Source organism: Setaria viridis, chromosome 9 (assembly GCF_005286985.2).
Source record: "Setaria viridis chromosome 9, Setaria_viridis_v4.0, whole genome shotgun sequence".
In the NCBI taxonomy this organism is placed as follows: Eukaryota; Viridiplantae; Streptophyta; class Magnoliopsida; order Poales; family Poaceae; genus Setaria; species Setaria viridis.
Genome location: NC_048271.2, coordinates 56,414,642 through 56,430,371, shown reverse-complemented (window position 1 = coordinate 56,430,371; position 15,730 = coordinate 56,414,642). Strand labels below are relative to the sequence as shown.

At 38.6% G+C, this 15,730-nt stretch overlaps 1 protein-coding gene across 7 annotated transcripts in view; it reads left to right on the top strand.

The window, feature by feature from the left end:
* The window catches only part of LOC117835346 (protein SWEETIE), a 34,003-nt gene that overhangs the window by 2,855 nt on the left and 15,418 nt on the right, over positions 1–15,730 (top strand). For 5 of the 7 annotated variants that reach the window (XM_034714709.2, XM_034714707.2, XM_034714705.2 and 2 more), the window contains exons 4-30: positions 287–523; positions 618–707; positions 784–871; positions 1,231–1,295; positions 1,744–1,848; positions 2,295–2,384; positions 2,464–2,544; positions 3,446–3,514; positions 4,543–4,668; positions 5,693–5,799; positions 7,219–7,351; positions 7,443–7,549; positions 7,806–7,922; positions 8,001–8,168; positions 10,457–10,543; positions 10,785–10,878; positions 11,366–11,434; positions 11,533–11,655; positions 11,742–11,813; positions 11,898–12,002; positions 13,023–13,111; positions 13,585–13,741; positions 14,248–14,397; positions 14,540–14,589; positions 14,717–14,816; positions 14,889–14,945; positions 15,619–15,686. In XM_034714709.2, the coding sequence (XP_034570600.1) occupies positions 287–523; positions 618–707; positions 784–871; positions 1,231–1,295; positions 1,744–1,848; positions 2,295–2,384; positions 2,464–2,544; positions 3,446–3,514; positions 4,543–4,668; positions 5,693–5,799; positions 7,219–7,351; positions 7,443–7,549; positions 7,806–7,922; positions 8,001–8,168; positions 10,457–10,543; positions 10,785–10,878; positions 11,366–11,434; positions 11,533–11,655; positions 11,742–11,813; positions 11,898–12,002; positions 13,023–13,111; positions 13,585–13,741; positions 14,248–14,397; positions 14,540–14,589; positions 14,717–14,816; positions 14,889–14,945; positions 15,619–15,686 (2,804 nt within the window). The remainder of the gene's footprint in view (positions 1–286; positions 524–617; positions 708–783; positions 872–1,230; positions 1,296–1,743; positions 1,849–2,294; positions 2,385–2,463; positions 2,545–3,445; positions 3,515–4,542; positions 4,669–5,692; positions 5,800–7,218; positions 7,352–7,442; positions 7,550–7,805; positions 7,923–8,000; positions 8,169–10,456; positions 10,544–10,784; positions 10,879–11,365; positions 11,435–11,532; positions 11,656–11,741; positions 11,814–11,897; positions 12,003–13,022; positions 13,112–13,584; positions 13,742–14,247; positions 14,398–14,539; positions 14,590–14,716; positions 14,817–14,888; positions 14,946–15,618; positions 15,687–15,730) is intronic. The other 2 variants (XM_072291224.1, XM_034714706.2) reach the window with 1 other exon arrangement.

Genomic DNA, 15,730 nt, shown 5'->3' with positions numbered 1-15,730 from the left:
ATATCAAGAACAGTGGTTTCTATAAGATGGGAAATTGGTGCAATAGGTTACCTGTCGATTTCTTGTTCAATGCTTTCTTTCTAATCTCTTAAGAACCTCTGATGCTTGTAGCTTGTGATGTCCAGCCTTGCTTTCTTTCTAATCTCTAAGGATCTCTGATGCTCTCAAGCTATTGCTTGTGATGTCCAGCCTTCTCCATTTTGATGAATATGTCATGGACTCAGGGTCCTATTCATTCTCTACTAGTAAAAGAAATTCTGACAGTGCTCTCAAACAAAAATGTCAGGACTTCGTGAGACAAGATGCTCTTCTCTTGCTTGAAAATGCATTGGAAGGCTCTGGTGGTGGTGGTGGTGCTGCAGCTTACCAGGATGCTTTTCGTATCATCATGCGAGGAGGTGTAAGTGATAGATCGTTCATTGTCAGAGTAGTGGCAGCACGATGCATGAAGGCATTTGCTAATATTGGTGGGCCTGGGTTGGGGATGGCTGAATTTGATACTTCAATGTCTTACTGTGTCAAGGTATTGTTTATTTCCCTTCTTTCCCATGTTTACTGCAACTCAGCTTGCTAAAAACCATGCTGTACCTGTTCCTTTTATTGATCGTTTATCACAGGGTTTGGAAGATAGTGTATCTTCAGTTAGAGATTCATTTGCTGAAGCACTTGGTGCATTACTTGCTCTTTCAGTGAACCCAGATGCCCAGGTAATTGTGTAATCTTTTCACATTTTTTAAACTTTTTTATTTTTTTATGGTTTATATATATGAGTGTATTTGATAGGTGAAGAAAGGAGGGAAAAAGCAAACTGCTTCTGCAAAAAAATTTGAAGATGGTGTGCAGAAGCATTTGATTGTGCCATTTGTCAAAGGTAAAACAAAATTCTGTCCTACTCGTGCATGATCAAATACATCTAACTACATGAATGTAGTATTGTAGTTCCATGAAAAGGAATTTTTACATTTTGATTATCATTCTTGAATGAAAATTTTAAAATTTCTTGTGTTAGGAAAACTCAGAAATGACAAATTCCGGGCTTTTATGTTTTTTCTTTTTAACTTTTCCATGCGCCTTCCTATCTGCACTTTCCTTGTTGCTTGTGATTAAGATGAACGATGTTGCAAATGTAAGTTTAGGGATTGTTCATTCATTGCTCAAGTTAGCTTCGATGTTTAACACATGTCCAATCTTATGTGCACTGAGCCAGTGTTTCTCGATTTCAAATTACAGCAAATGGGGCTAATGCAAAAAAACTCCGGATTGGTTTGGCTTTGTCATGGAGATTCTTTCTGCAAGTAAGTTTTGTTCAGAAATAGTTGAGCTAAACTAGGAAGTACGAAAGATAACAAGAGCAAATGACACTAGATAATTACTAATTAGTAACATGGCACAGTTTGTGCTCGAAGAGCACTATAGTGAGCTATTTGATTGTATACAGTATTATGCAAGCAAAAGCAAAATAACACTTTACTATTAGTTATTATGTATGCGCAGAGATATGACAACATAGACACTGTTTTGTTTTATTTCTTTATCCGTTCTATATGATAATTCTAAATGAATTGCATTACTTGTATTCCTTATCCATTACATGCATCTTTGAAAGAGTCCTCTTAACTGCAAGTGTTGCTTCTGATCATTGTATAAATTCTCATGTTTTAATGTGTCTAGATTGGTTACTTGCTTTTATGATGTATTGGCGTTTCATTTTGCTCCTTTATTTACAATGGTTATGTGGCACAGATGATGCATATGAAGTATGGCACCCCAGATAGTGAACTCCAAAACTATGCCATACAAGCGATGGAAATTCTCCAAGGGAATTATTCTCCTGATCCACATGCACTGGTATCCTCTTTTGTTGATCTAAGGTTTCTTGAACTGGTTACTGGCATCCTATTATTTAGTTCGAATGGATTATGCATGGCACCCAAGTGAAAACATTTTTCATCATTAGAAGAGAATTGTGGAAATAGCAGGTTCACGCCTCTAGCATTAGTATTGGATTAGGAAATTTAGTTTATTGAGGAGAAAATATATCAGACACAAGGAAGGAAATTTTATTGCACGATGATAGTATACAATTTAAGAATTGTGCTATGCGTACGATGGGTTTGTACGACCCATGCACGCCCGCACACAACCCACCACTTGCAGGTCTTATCAGCAGCTCATGTGGCTCAAGGCAAAAAGACAGGATCTGTTTAATTGTACATGGGGTTTGGACACAGTGGTCATATGCATACCATCTTCCAAAATTTGAGGGTTCTGATCGCTCATTATGTAACTACCAGGCATGTGTTCTGTATGTTCTCCGAGTTGGTGTCGCGGATCAGATGACTGAGCCGGCACAACGTGAATTTTTGGTATTTCTTGGAAGAAAGGTATGGCAGATTCCTTCTTGTCATAAACTGTTAAGAAATATTTGAGGTTACTACTTTACATAATGCAATTTTGTTACAGCTGGAGTCTTCAAACTACACAGCTCCAATGAGAGTGGCAACATTACGGATTTTGTCTTACCTTTTGAGAAGCTTGGGTGAGGTATTTGCGGTTACATAGCATTATTTCTTTGTTTTGTATGTCCCTTGTTTATTGCCACCTCCATCAGGAAGAACTTGAGCAGTGTAAGGAACACAGTGGGGTAACTGTTGACATGGGTGGTTGAGTTACAGGACCCTGGTGGGTTGGAGGGGGGGGGGGGGTGCAACATTGTATGGACGTGGTGGGTTTTGGGAGGGAGGGCCAGATATAACTTCTTGCTTGCCTTCAAATACATTGTCTCACTTTCTTTAAACCAAATCTTAGATCTATCATCTATCTCTGATCCATCTTGGGGCCACTATGGGAAAAGATTAAAAAAAGTAGGAATAGGACAGGGATCTCTTGCCAATTTGTGATGCATGGTGCATGCTCACAGGATCTGGAAAGTTCAGGTGCTGTTTTGGATCATTGGATGTACTATCAAAATGCTGAAGGAAAATTTCATGAGTGAAGAGAATTGTAGAGAGGAAAAAGTAAAGTTGCTTTGGACTTAACAAAAGAACTCCAACATGTGGTTTGAGCTCATATTTGGAATCCGACTGGCACCGTAGGAAGAATTTTTATACGATTCACCTTTTACAGAATTCCTTCAGGGACCCTTTGTTCCTGAACCCCTGTTATTTCTAACTTATGTTTCCATTCAGTCTAACTCGTTTGAATGAACTTAGAAACAAATGGAAGATTAACTGGGTTATCTCTAAGATGGGTGTGGTGTGGCTATGGGCATGCACCTGAGCCTGTGTAGGTGCGCCCCCATGACAATTACTGAAGTATACCTGGTGCATTTCCAAATAAATTTAGGACATCTTTATGTTTTATTTGCACTCAGGAAAATGTTCAAATTCTTTCTGGTTAACTTTTGCACTAATGCTATGAATACATGGTATTTGTTTTTTTGCAGGTTCCAGTTGAATTCAAGGATGTTCTTGATAACACAGTTGTTGCAGCATTATCTCATTCCTCAGCTCATGTATGTTGTTCACACAATCTCTGTTATAGCACTTGCTGTGGAACTATCATATTTGTTCAGCAAATACACACTATATTAGACTAAATAATCATGATAGATATATACTGTTGAATTGTGCCTTTTCAACTCAGCACGGGTAGGCTAAAGCAACTGTTTACTCCCTCGTTTTTTGTTTGATTGACAAAGTGAACCTTGAACACAGACCAAGGCAATGATTTGTTTTTAACTTTTTGATCAAACTGCCCCTTTTTGTACAGCACATAAAGCAGATCATGAAATAGGCAGCATGGTGAGAAGTTCAAAATTCCTGGCTGAGAACATGCCGCGTACCACAGTATTAGGAAAAAATTTTCCACTGATGTAGGCCGTTGGGGTGCTGGGCTGGGACAGCTGGGTTAAATTTGGAAATTCTGTATTGCGACCATGCCTTGACAAGCATTTGCGTACAAAATTTTTGGTGAAAACTGTCAACTATACAAAATGGAGGGAGTAGTTTCATAGGCACATGAGAAACTTGATTAATTGCCATACTGTAATCTATCTTGAATGTATTTTACTTTTTCAAATGGTATAAACCGGTGATGATGAAAAGATTATGCAAACAATTCTTTACTAGTAGCACCCTGTTCCCTGTAATGAAAACCCATAGTTTAGCACCCTTACAAAGTTTACATTAATTTCTTAAAGCTCATTTCAGGATTTGTTTTGTTTATCAGTTCCTACAGAGAAACACTTGCTATGCATCTAACCTTAGTGGATGATGAGGCAAATTGAATGCAAATTTGTCTTTCATTATTTTCTGTAGCATTTGTTTCGTGTTAATGACTTGAAAGTTGGATGCATTGGTTATCACTTTTGGTGCAGCCTGATTTGATGTACCTGGGGGTGTTCTTTTTGTGCATTTGATTTCCTGAAAGGACAACTTGAAACTCCATGCTGCATTGTTTTTGTTAATTATGTTATCATTTTTTCTTGTTCTGTTTTATGAAGCTGTTGGTCGACCCTGATTTCTTCTTAACCTTGTATAGGTCCGCGTGGAGGCAGCTTTAACATTGCGTGCTTTAGCAGAGGTTGATCCTACATGTGTAGGTGGTTTAGTTTCATATGGTGTTACAACATTGCATGCTCTTAGAGAGACTGTATCATTTGATAAGGTATAGTTTTACTTCCTATCAATGACATGGCTATCCTGGCCATTGCTATACTTTTGGTTTAATCTTTGCTGTGTTAAAGCTTGTATTAGGGGATATATTGAGGGTGCAACATGATCGGCTATATTTTTCAGAATTTATAAAACAACTATCGATCTTAAAATGGCTGAAGTTAATCACAGCCAGTCAGTGGCTGAGCTTGGCTAGAATTGCAGAGGGGGCCAAACTAAAAGAAGCATGCTTTTCTTTTCATATTTTTATCGAGTGGCATTATTTGCTTTCTTAAGAAATTCGAAAGAGGGGACATGGCTCCTTTTGGCCTAGCTTATGCTTCGCTACTGGTGCCAGAACTATGTTTTGCAGTTGAAGTTAGAACAAGTTCAAACTCCTAGTAACTGCATCTCTTATGCAGTTTCACAGTCATGTTTGGTTGTCTCAAAAATAGCAAAAATTGGTGCACAATACAGCAGAAGACTTGACGGCAGGTCGATTTGAACTACCCTTATATTTTTATTTTTCTTTCTATATTCGTGGGAAACAAACTATTGGCAGTACAAGCAGAAGTGATTGACCGGGTCGTGTACTGTTGTCTTGCTCAAGTTACTTCCTCAGAGGTCATTGCATACGCTCATTGACCTAGTTATTTACTTACAATTCCTATGTGGATGAACTGGCACTAGCTGTATACTCCCTCCATCCCATGAAGAGTGCAATCCTATTTTTTCTCAGACAGATTAGTAGGGGCATGAAAAGACTCTCACGCCCTCATTTGTTGGCCGCATGCAGTTAATTTTGGCATGCAAATCAGATCTAACCACTTAATTAGGCAGGTAGTTGGGCTTCAATTCCTAGGATTGCATTCTTTTGTGTGATTTTTTTTTCAAATACTAGGATTGCACTCTTTATGGGACGGAGGGAGTAACATATTGGGTTTATCTTATGAGTTGTTTGTTCGTTGTTGTATTTGCTATGTTTTCATGATACAGTTTTGATTTAACCTTTACTCTCCTGACAAATTTGTCTATAGCAGGGCAAAAATTTGAACGTTGAGCTCGACTCCCTACACGGACAGGCTACTGTGTTAGCTGCTCTTGTTGCGATCTCGCCGAAATTGCTTCTTGGTTATCCTGCGAGGTTCACCTCACTAGACTTCACAATGCTTGGTTTAATCCCTGATTGTAAATTTAAACATTCACATTCTGAAAATGGTTGGAATCTAATCTGACAACATCTTGGAAGCATATTTCCGGAGATCATGAAATTCAAAGAAAATCTATTGAAATGATCCTGGCAGCCTGGCAGGACCATAGTCGAAAATATATGTTTGACCAAATAGTATATCGGGAATCATGCCATTAGTATTGCGTCAGCCTGTCGACACCATGTCAAAAGGAACTTCCCTGCAGCAGACCACGACTAGCCTGATGTATTCCTGTTTATGCATCTAGTTCCTGAGTTTTACTTTCCGTGGTTGAGACTCAATTGGCAACTAACCTTGTGATTCTTGTGAAGACTAGACAAGCACTAGATAAAAGCAACAATCTGAAGCTTGAATTATGCATTTGGCATGCAAAAGAAAACATGCATGGCTGTATCCTGTAGGTTTGTACCATTATAATGGATGCCATATATAAGTTACAATTGTCGTGCATAGTTGGATATGTATGTAGGTGTGCCCATGTTGATGCAACCTTACTGGGTATAACGATTGCTAGTATGGGTATTTGACATTGTCAACAGTGCTTGAATCATGTGACCCCATGCAAGAGCTAGAAGATTGTGTGCATTTTGAAGTCTTCGTGACAGATAATCTTATTTTTGTTGTTCACTGAATTATTCTTTTTTGAATGGAACTGATGTTTCAGAAAGTACGAGGAGCTAGGTAGGTGGTCAGGCTCCGCGTATGCATTCCTAGGCAGTAGTACCTTTTCAGTTCCATTCTAATTAGAGGAATATGACATACTTAAACAAAAAAGTTGACATTGTTATGTATACATGAGTTGCATGACCATAGTTCATCTTCCTCCATCTCCAATTTGTCCCCATTCTATTTAGATCAACCCCTAAACCATTCCAGGTGAAAGAATGCCTAGTGCTAGACGAGGCGGTGCTGCTCCACCTAGTGTTTTTTTAGAAAGGCAAAATGGGTAAAAAAGTAATTTCGATTCCTGCAGGATGCACTGCCTCTTAAAGACAGAAAAAGAGGAGGGAAAGATGGTAGTATAGGGAACTTGCTTTTGTATTCTTATCAGAAGTGAATCCCTCAACATTTCAGTTGGTGTTTTATGAGAAATCTTTGCAACCTAAACACAACCAGTGTGAAAATCTTAGTCACTAGGCAAGAGTGGAAATAATTTATTATTCTTTCCATTCTTCCAGATCATTCTTTCTTCTTCCCACATGACTCTGGGTTGGTTTTGCAGTAGAATGAGCTGCAGTTTGAAACATAATGGAACAATTCCTTGTTCTGAGATATAAATATGCTTTAACTTTTCCTTTAATGATTTGACCTCATGTATTTGTGCCTTATTTTGATGTTTGAATGTCATGTAGGCTGCCAAAGTCAGTACTTGAATTGTCCAAAAAAATGCTGAATGGTTTCAGTCGAAATCCAGTGGCTGCTATTGCAGAGCGTGAAGCTGGGTGGTTGCTTTTGGCTTCTCTTCTAGCATCCATGCCAAAAGAGGTAAGAGTTCAGAGATACTTTGTAATGTATGTTAAACAGGTAGGTATTTAATAATGATGACTCTATCTGTTATACATGACTCCGCATGCAGGAGCTGGAAGACCAGGTCTTTGATGTTCTTTTGCTATGGGCTGGTCCTTTTACTGGAAATCCTGAATCGTACCTTCGTCATATACAGGATTGGGCATCAGAACTGCGGTAAGTGTCATCAACTGCGTATGGATTCTATTAGCATCATTGCATGTTTTTCTTGAGCAATTTCATTTTTTATCTTCCTTGGATTCCCATACTATATTACGGATTCCGCCTAAACATTAGGCAGTTTACACAAGGCAAATAGAATGACCACACAGAACAAAATTTGCACAGGACAACATCATATATGGCTTATTGCAACCATTTTATTTCTCTTCAATTGATGGTAGTTACTAACTTTTTAGTATATCTGCTGCAGGGTTCTGTCAGTTGCAATCGAGGCGCTTACTGCCTTCATAAGAAGTTTTGTTTATCCAACTATCACAACTGTTGATGGTGGAATCTTGCTTAATCCCGTACTGGCCTACCTCGGTGGGTGCGTAAACATTTACTGGTGAATCTCTATTCTGATTTGTATATTCTGGATGCTTAAGTCTGAACTTATAACATTCAGAGCTCTGTCGCTCATATCTTCGTTGAGATCGAAACAACTGCCCGATGTAAAGTCTGCACTGGATCTATTTGCAACTAGAACATTGATGGCATATCAGTCCCTTTCCAATCCATTGGTATATAAATCCGAGCACCAGCAGATGCTTGAGCTATGCTCAAGTCCATTCTGGTTAGTCAACCTCTTTGATTGCATTGTTAGTCTTTAGATTTGACACATTATTATGCATTGATGTGGTGAAATTGTTAATTATAGTGAACATTTTACCTGTTTTTCATCAAACAAAATTTGAAACCCTCTTGTGATTGTTTGGAAAAATTCTAGTCTAAGCCATTGTTTTTGTGCATAATTCTAGTCTATGTATTTTATAATGCACTAATTAGTTCTAGAACGCACTGCACATTCTTAAGGCATCGTTTCGGTGTCAAGGCAGTCAAGGGTGATGCCATGCCTGATGCCTCACCTTATCTATGCTGTGAGAGGAGAATGGGAAGGACCACAAAGCTGCAGTTGCAAACTTGCAGTCTCCGTCCCTGTTGCTGCTGAAGTCTAGGGTCTTGGTGGCGGATCTGCTAGATAGCTACATGGTGTGTTGACCTGCCCTGGGCAACATTGGAAAGAGGTCAGGCAATGTTGGGAGGCAGGTGAAGAGGTGCGGCACCATTGGAGGACTGGTGCTGCTTGTTAAGAAGTAGAGATGAGGCTGACACATCATTCAATCTGTTGAACTGGAAGCATCCGTGGTGGCGCTATATGACGAACTTGTCATTGTGTGTGTGTTGGAAACTCCAGGCTTTAGGTTTACTTGATTGTCTTGGGCCAGTTGGGCTGATGGCAAGGCTCATAATTCAAGGAGGCTCAATTAGGCACCACAGGCAGCATGCAGTCATGCACAGGTACAGCAGCAGCCAATTACGTCTCTGGTATCCCTCGCACGCTGCACTTCATGAGTGTGCGATTCCTTGTATGGCTTTGTGCTGGTGTCCGCCATATTGCTTGGGCATCCATGTGGTGCCCAAGCACTTCACCTTGCCTTTCCACCTTAACAACCATGATTAGCATATTTGAAGGTATTGCTTGCTTGTTGTATCTATATGCATGTAAAATTGTGATGATTTGGTATTGCACATGCATGCTTACTAATTACAACTAGTTTAAATTACCAATCTTCACTGGTTTAAGTAACCTCTATGTGGCAGTAATCATTATTGCGGTTTAATTGAATAAGCTTATGATGTGGCGTGGCTTGATGGGTGTTCTGAGAAGGGAACGGAGAAGTAGATGGGATTCTGGAAGTGAACAGAGAGGATAGCGGTAGAGCAAAGGCGATTGGTCACCCTCGATCACCAGAATGGAGCTTTCTCCAGTCATGGCTGGTGGCTTTTGTGTTGGAGTATTAGTGAATTGCCCACCTTTCCCTACCAGCTTAAGCTATTGAGTTGAACTGGTTGGTGCATACAACTCAATATGGTATCAGGGCCAGAGGTCTCGAGTTCGAATCCTGGCGGGTGTGATTATATAAGATAATTGCAGCCCACTCCAATTTCCACGTATGCGGCCTAAGGGAGCCTGCCCGTGAGGGGGAGTGTTGAGTATAAGTGAATTGCCCACCTTTCCCTATCAGCTTAAGCTTTTAGGTTGAATTGGTTGGTGCATACAACTCAATACTTTGACCTGATAGGTAACTCTGGGAGTTTATTCTTTGATAAAATCTTAAACAAGCACTACAGCGGCCTTTATAGATTAGGTGTCCAACAGCAAGGCAACAAACCTGATAACAATTCTATCTCAATCAACTAACCAAGTTAACAAGAAGCTAACTTGTCTTCCTTTGGTTGCAACCTTCCTTAGCAAGCAGACCGGTTACTCCTTGGCTGTCCCTTGAGCACTGCACTGCCACAGTGTCACTGGTACTTCTTGCCCACAAATGTGTCCACAACAACTTAGTAGGTGTGTTGAGAGGAACAACTGCAGGTAGTCAGGTTAATGGGTCATGTTTCACATAAACAAAACATACAGCAGGGGTTTGAATCAACAAACTTAGATATTTGGACCTTTATGATGCAATTTTGCCTCGTTCTCCCAAGAAGTTTGAGATTAGTGTGCTTGGAAATTTCTTTGTGCCTGCATTACAGTGGTCTTAGGTTCCGTTCTCAAAATTTCTGCTACTCCTTGTGAGGCTTTTTCTTTTTTATATATTCAGATGCACTTCTCATCTAAACTTAGCTGTACGAATCTCATCTAAACTTAGCTGTACGAAATCTTGGCATGATAGGCATCTCTGCATGATTGTCTCTTTGATAGTCCTTTTCTTGTTTAAATGCATAAGATTGGAGCTCGCTTGCATGACTTTAATCTTATAAAATTTTTCAGTTAGCATTAACTTTTGTCACCCCATTCTTGAATGTTGTATTACCTGCCTTTTGTTATGTGTATAACATTATGGTTGATGGAACTAGTGATCCTTCTGGATGGGAAGAAAGCTCATGCTTGAAGTTTTTGTTGGATAAGAGAGATGCTTCGCTGGGCCCATGGATACCTGGAAGGTATTTCTCAAATATGGGTTTGTGCTATTGTCTACTCCTTCCATCCCAAATTATAGGTCGTTTTGGCTTTTCTAGATGCTTAGATTTTACTATGCATCTAGATATACATTATGTCTAGATACATAGCAAAGACTATGTATATAGAAAAGCCAAAATGACTTGCAATTTGAAACAGAGGGAGTAGAAAATTATCTGGTCTTCTTTTGCATTTTTGAATTTCGATGGACTTTTTGGCTAACAGGGATTCGTTTGAGGATGAATTACGTGCTTTTGATGGTGGTGCTGATGGGTTTCTACCATGCGTGTGGGATGATGAAATCAGCAACTTTCCTCAGGTAGCTGTCTTCTTATATTTTGGCTGAGAAATGGTACCCTTACACCAGGCCAACTCTGAACTAGCGTGAACTGTATTTAGCCTTAATGACTAGGATTGATGCTGTGCACGTAAGGTTCCCCCCCTTCAGTTTACCTTTGTCTATTTTAAGAAAAATGCACCTCAAATAACCTTCATATTTGCAAAATGAGTGTACACTACCATTCTGAAAAGGAACAGTATGTACTTGGTGATATCACAAAGAAGTGTGGTGGTTAGAAAATAACATCTTCTCTGAGGATGGCAAGGGAGCCCTAGGAATGTCATTTCCATAGAGATGCCATTATTCCAACTTGCACAATCATTATGATAGAACTAGGAATTTGATTAATCGTGTCGTTTAGTATAGTCTATAGTTATGCTTCCTATAGTTGAACACTTATCCATGTGATTTTCAATAGTCAGGTGCAGATTCTGAATAATGTATGGTTCTTTTTTCTTATATGAAGCCAGAATCGGTTCGCAAAATGCTTGTCAACCAGATGCTTCTCTGTTATGGTTCCATCTTTGCATGTCAGGTGCAATCTTAACTCTGGGATCCAATCACGTTTTTATTAGAAATTCTCCCACTGCTGGATGGTTCTCTATAATTTTATGTTAACACATTCACTGACAGGAAAACGCTGTCAAGATAAGGCTTTTGAACAATCTTGACCAGTGCCTGAAGTCTGGGAAGAAGTACCCATGGTTTACGTGTCTTATTACAAATGCATGTGTTGCTATATTATCAGGGTTGAAGGTATTTATTGTATTTATTATTTGTTCTGCCCTCTAACAATATAATCTATTCCCTTACTTTCCAACATTGTACATGCTGTGCTCCAGGAATTCCTGACTTTACGTGGTGCTCAATCATTGCCAATCGAAATATTAAGTATGATCCAGTCCATATTCAAGGTACTTTGATACAATATTTGGCAACTTGTAATTTAAATTTCCCACCTTTTTTATTTTTCAACTTTAACATGATTGCTGCTTCAGGCCATTTTAGGAGAGACTGAAATTTCTACAGCACAGCGGCGAGCAGCATGCGAGGGCCTTGGTTTATTAGCACGAGTTGGGAATGATATCTTCACTGCAAGGATGGTTTGTTCCTTTATTACGTTTTTATATTCATTTTAAAAGATTTTCAGTGTCAATATCTAATTCCCTTACATCTATCTCTCTAATATGATAGAAAATATTGATCTTTTACATCGTCTCTAGAATTTTGATGTTTCCATTTTGTTCTCAAGATTAGAGTTCCATAAAAACTCCGTCCTGTTTGCCAATCCAATTGCTGGTTTACTAGTTGGACCACTGGTTCAAAGAATAGACAAGAATGTCCAAAATTTCTAGAAGTTTACAGCAACACTTGAAAGAAATGTTGATATGACGAGCAGAACTTGCTCAAGACACTTGGACATGAGGTTGCATATTTGATTTCCATATGCCCCCTACTTCTCAGAGCTTTTTGGCTACTCCCTAACTGTCCAGAAGCCCAGCGCGATTTCCAGCACACGCACGTGCCTCTGTTTGGACAATACCAGCTTTTAGCCAGCTTTTACATGCAACTGGAAGGTCCAACATAGAAACTAGATTGGATTAGGTTCTGGTTAAGGGCAAAATCACAAAGTTAAAAAAAACAAGTGTAAAAACACAATTGCACTTCAAAGTAGGGGAAAGAACACCAAAAAACCTTTTTCTTAAAACCTCTGCTGTTGTCTGGTTCTTAAAACCTTCGCCGATACACATGCACAGCAGTTATTTCTTTTTTATAATAAATTTACATTGTTGTAGTATGCGTGATTTAGTACCAGTGCATGTTCTATAGAGTGGAGATTCTAAAAAGTGCAATTCTTTTTTTTCCTAGCGTGTTCTATGTAGAGTAGAAATTCATGAGATTGCAATCCAGCGAATTCTTTCCTTTGTCGTCTCAATTTTTTTTAAAGTTTGAGCAAACCTTTTATGCTTTTGTCTTGTGTAATTTACACACTCTTTTATACCAATACAGTAAATTTGTACTCCTCATGACTCATCTGTAGCAGATGGTACATTTATTTTTCTCCCCTGATAGACTGCCCAATTTCTTCTTGCTAGTGATGGAAGTAATTTTTCATTTGCTAGGCCCGCTCTCTTCTTGGAGAACTGGTAACAGCAACAGATCTGAGCTATACAGCTTCGGTTGCATTTTCACTGGGCTGCATCCATCGAAGGTAAATTGTCGGTGTCTGAAGAGATCTCTTTATTGTATTAATTTTGAACCTCCCTAAAGTAGCCGTTAATAATCTCTATTGGCTGCAGGTGTAATTTGTCCATTTGTTTCTCTTTGATAATCCATTCATCATTTTCTGTTGTTGACTTTGTCAATTATGTCCTACTGTTGACATAGACTGACAACTAAATTTACTTTCTTGGAAATGAAGCTGAGTATTTTTAACATACTTGATGAAATTTGTCCCAAGTTTCTTGTTTCCTTTCCAAGCTGAGCCCGATAATCTTACATACCGTTAGTTTTATAACCATTTATCTGTGGTTCAACATATTTCCTCCTGACCTATACGGCTTTCTTTAGTTTGTAACCATGATATAACAAATTATGTTCATTCCACCATTTGTCTAATATAATGACAGTTTTGTGCCTGCTTGGCATGTTGATATTGCACTTACGTACGTTTTGTGGATGCAGTGCTGGAGGAATGGCATTATCTACTCTGGTTACCCCAACTGTGAGCTCACTATCTCATTTGAGTAAAAGCTCTAATTCCAACCTGCAGTTGTGGTCGCTACATGCTCTTCTTTTAACCATTGAAGCTGCTGGCTTGTCTTATGTCTCCCAAGTTCAGGTATTGTACCCCTAAAATAAGTTATGGTAAATTGCAGCATTGTTTTTTGTAAGTTTTACAAACATTAGTTTTCTGAAACAGTGCTTTGTGTAACCTCGACATTTATAAATGTTTGGAAGTAATAGTATATATACTGGACAGAAGGGTTCCGGTACTGTTTTTATAACCACCTTAATTCCTAGTTTATCTGACTACCATGTCAAGCGTCAGATAATCATCCTATGATATCTTCCCTTAATTTCCTACGGATTTTTGGTGTACTTTCTTTTACTAAGGGGGAGTGGGGACGCCATAGATACTTAATCAGAAGGCATCCTTCCATGAAACTAAAAGAAGCACACATCTTTTGTGCTTTTGGCAGAAGATAGATTGGAAAATCATTATCTTGGAATATGTTCTTCACACCACTTTTGTTTTCTTACTTGGTTGCAACAAGCTTGATAAATCATGTCCTTGTACTGCTGATTGCAAATTTGTAATAGATGTTTTGATATCATGTTACACAGGGGACACTTTTCCTTGCTATGGAGATTCTTCTCTTGGAAGAAAATGGATACGGGGATCTTAGACAGGGAATTGGCCATCTTATTAATGCAATTGTTGCAGTTCTTGGTCCGGAGCTTGCCCCTGGTAGCACATTCTTTTCACGTTGCAAGGTTAGACTATTTTTATGTAACCTCATTCAAGAAGAAAAAGACCCAACCTACTTTTCCAAAGTATCCTGTATTCAACTATTTTTCTCCTTTTCATCTCTAAAGAAGCTAGTTCATGTAACTCATTTTTTTACCCCAATTTCAGTCTGTCATTGCAGAGATAAGTTCCTCAAATGAAATGGCTACACTCTTAGAGTATGTATTGAGTATAAACAACTTGCCTTTTTATTTAACAAGCTGCTTGTTAGGACAGGCCAAATTAATTAGTAATCTTGAATGCATTTTCTGTAATATTTGACATGAAATCTAATGAAACTTGCAGGTCAGTTAGATTTGCTCAGCAGCTTGTTCTTTTTGCTTCTCAAGCCGTTCCCGTGCACTCCCATGTTCAAGGTCTTATTCCGACGCTTTACTCAAGACAGGTAGATGCTGCTGCTGCTATTTGCTTTCTTATTAGCATTTCCCCTCTGAAGTGGCATATTTTTTTTTTACAGCCAAGCCTTAGGTATTTAGCAGTGTCCACACTGCGTCACCTGATCGAAAGGGATCCGGTAAGGCCTGCAAATTGAGATGTTTTATTGTAGTACTTCAGTTCAAATTCCTAGCAGTTGTTTCTATTAGTTGGCATATTCTCAAGCTGCTTACTTCTACAAAGTCAAGCTTAGTGCGATGCCTCTTTTGTCTCCTTAAATTCTATTTTCCTTAATGACTATTGCAAAAATTATAGACAATTTTCTTCTTCCCTAAAGTTAACATGTTTTTCTCAACAAATTTTACCTTTTTCTACGGCATTAAATTTATGTATGACTCTACAGTGCGTATTGAAAAAAAGACTTGAGTTCTTTTAGTTTCTTTCAAATCTGATTGCATGATCATATATTCTTAAAGTTCAGACATATGATGAAATGGTCTAACTGTTGGAAACTTGGAAATTTTGTTGTAAAAATTGGCTTGATTCGTTGCAAACAATGTTTGCAAATGATGCAAAGACTGGATGTTGCGATGGTTGCTGCAACATTCAGTCCTCACAACATTTGTGAATACCATTTGCAAGAAATCAAACCAATGTTTGCAAACAAATTTCAAAGTTTCCAACATTTAGCCCATTATCGCCGGATATGTCCCCATTTTAAATGCTTTATTTGACTGCATTTTTCTGTTTTTGAAGTTTTTCATGCAACTACAAGTTGCTTATCTTATTTATCGCTGAATCTTCTTTGACAGGCTGCAATGATCGACGAGAACATTGAAGAGAATCTGTTCAGTATGCTTGATGAAGAGACAGATTCTGAGTATGTTATTTTATTTGCATATATGATATATACTCCAATCATTA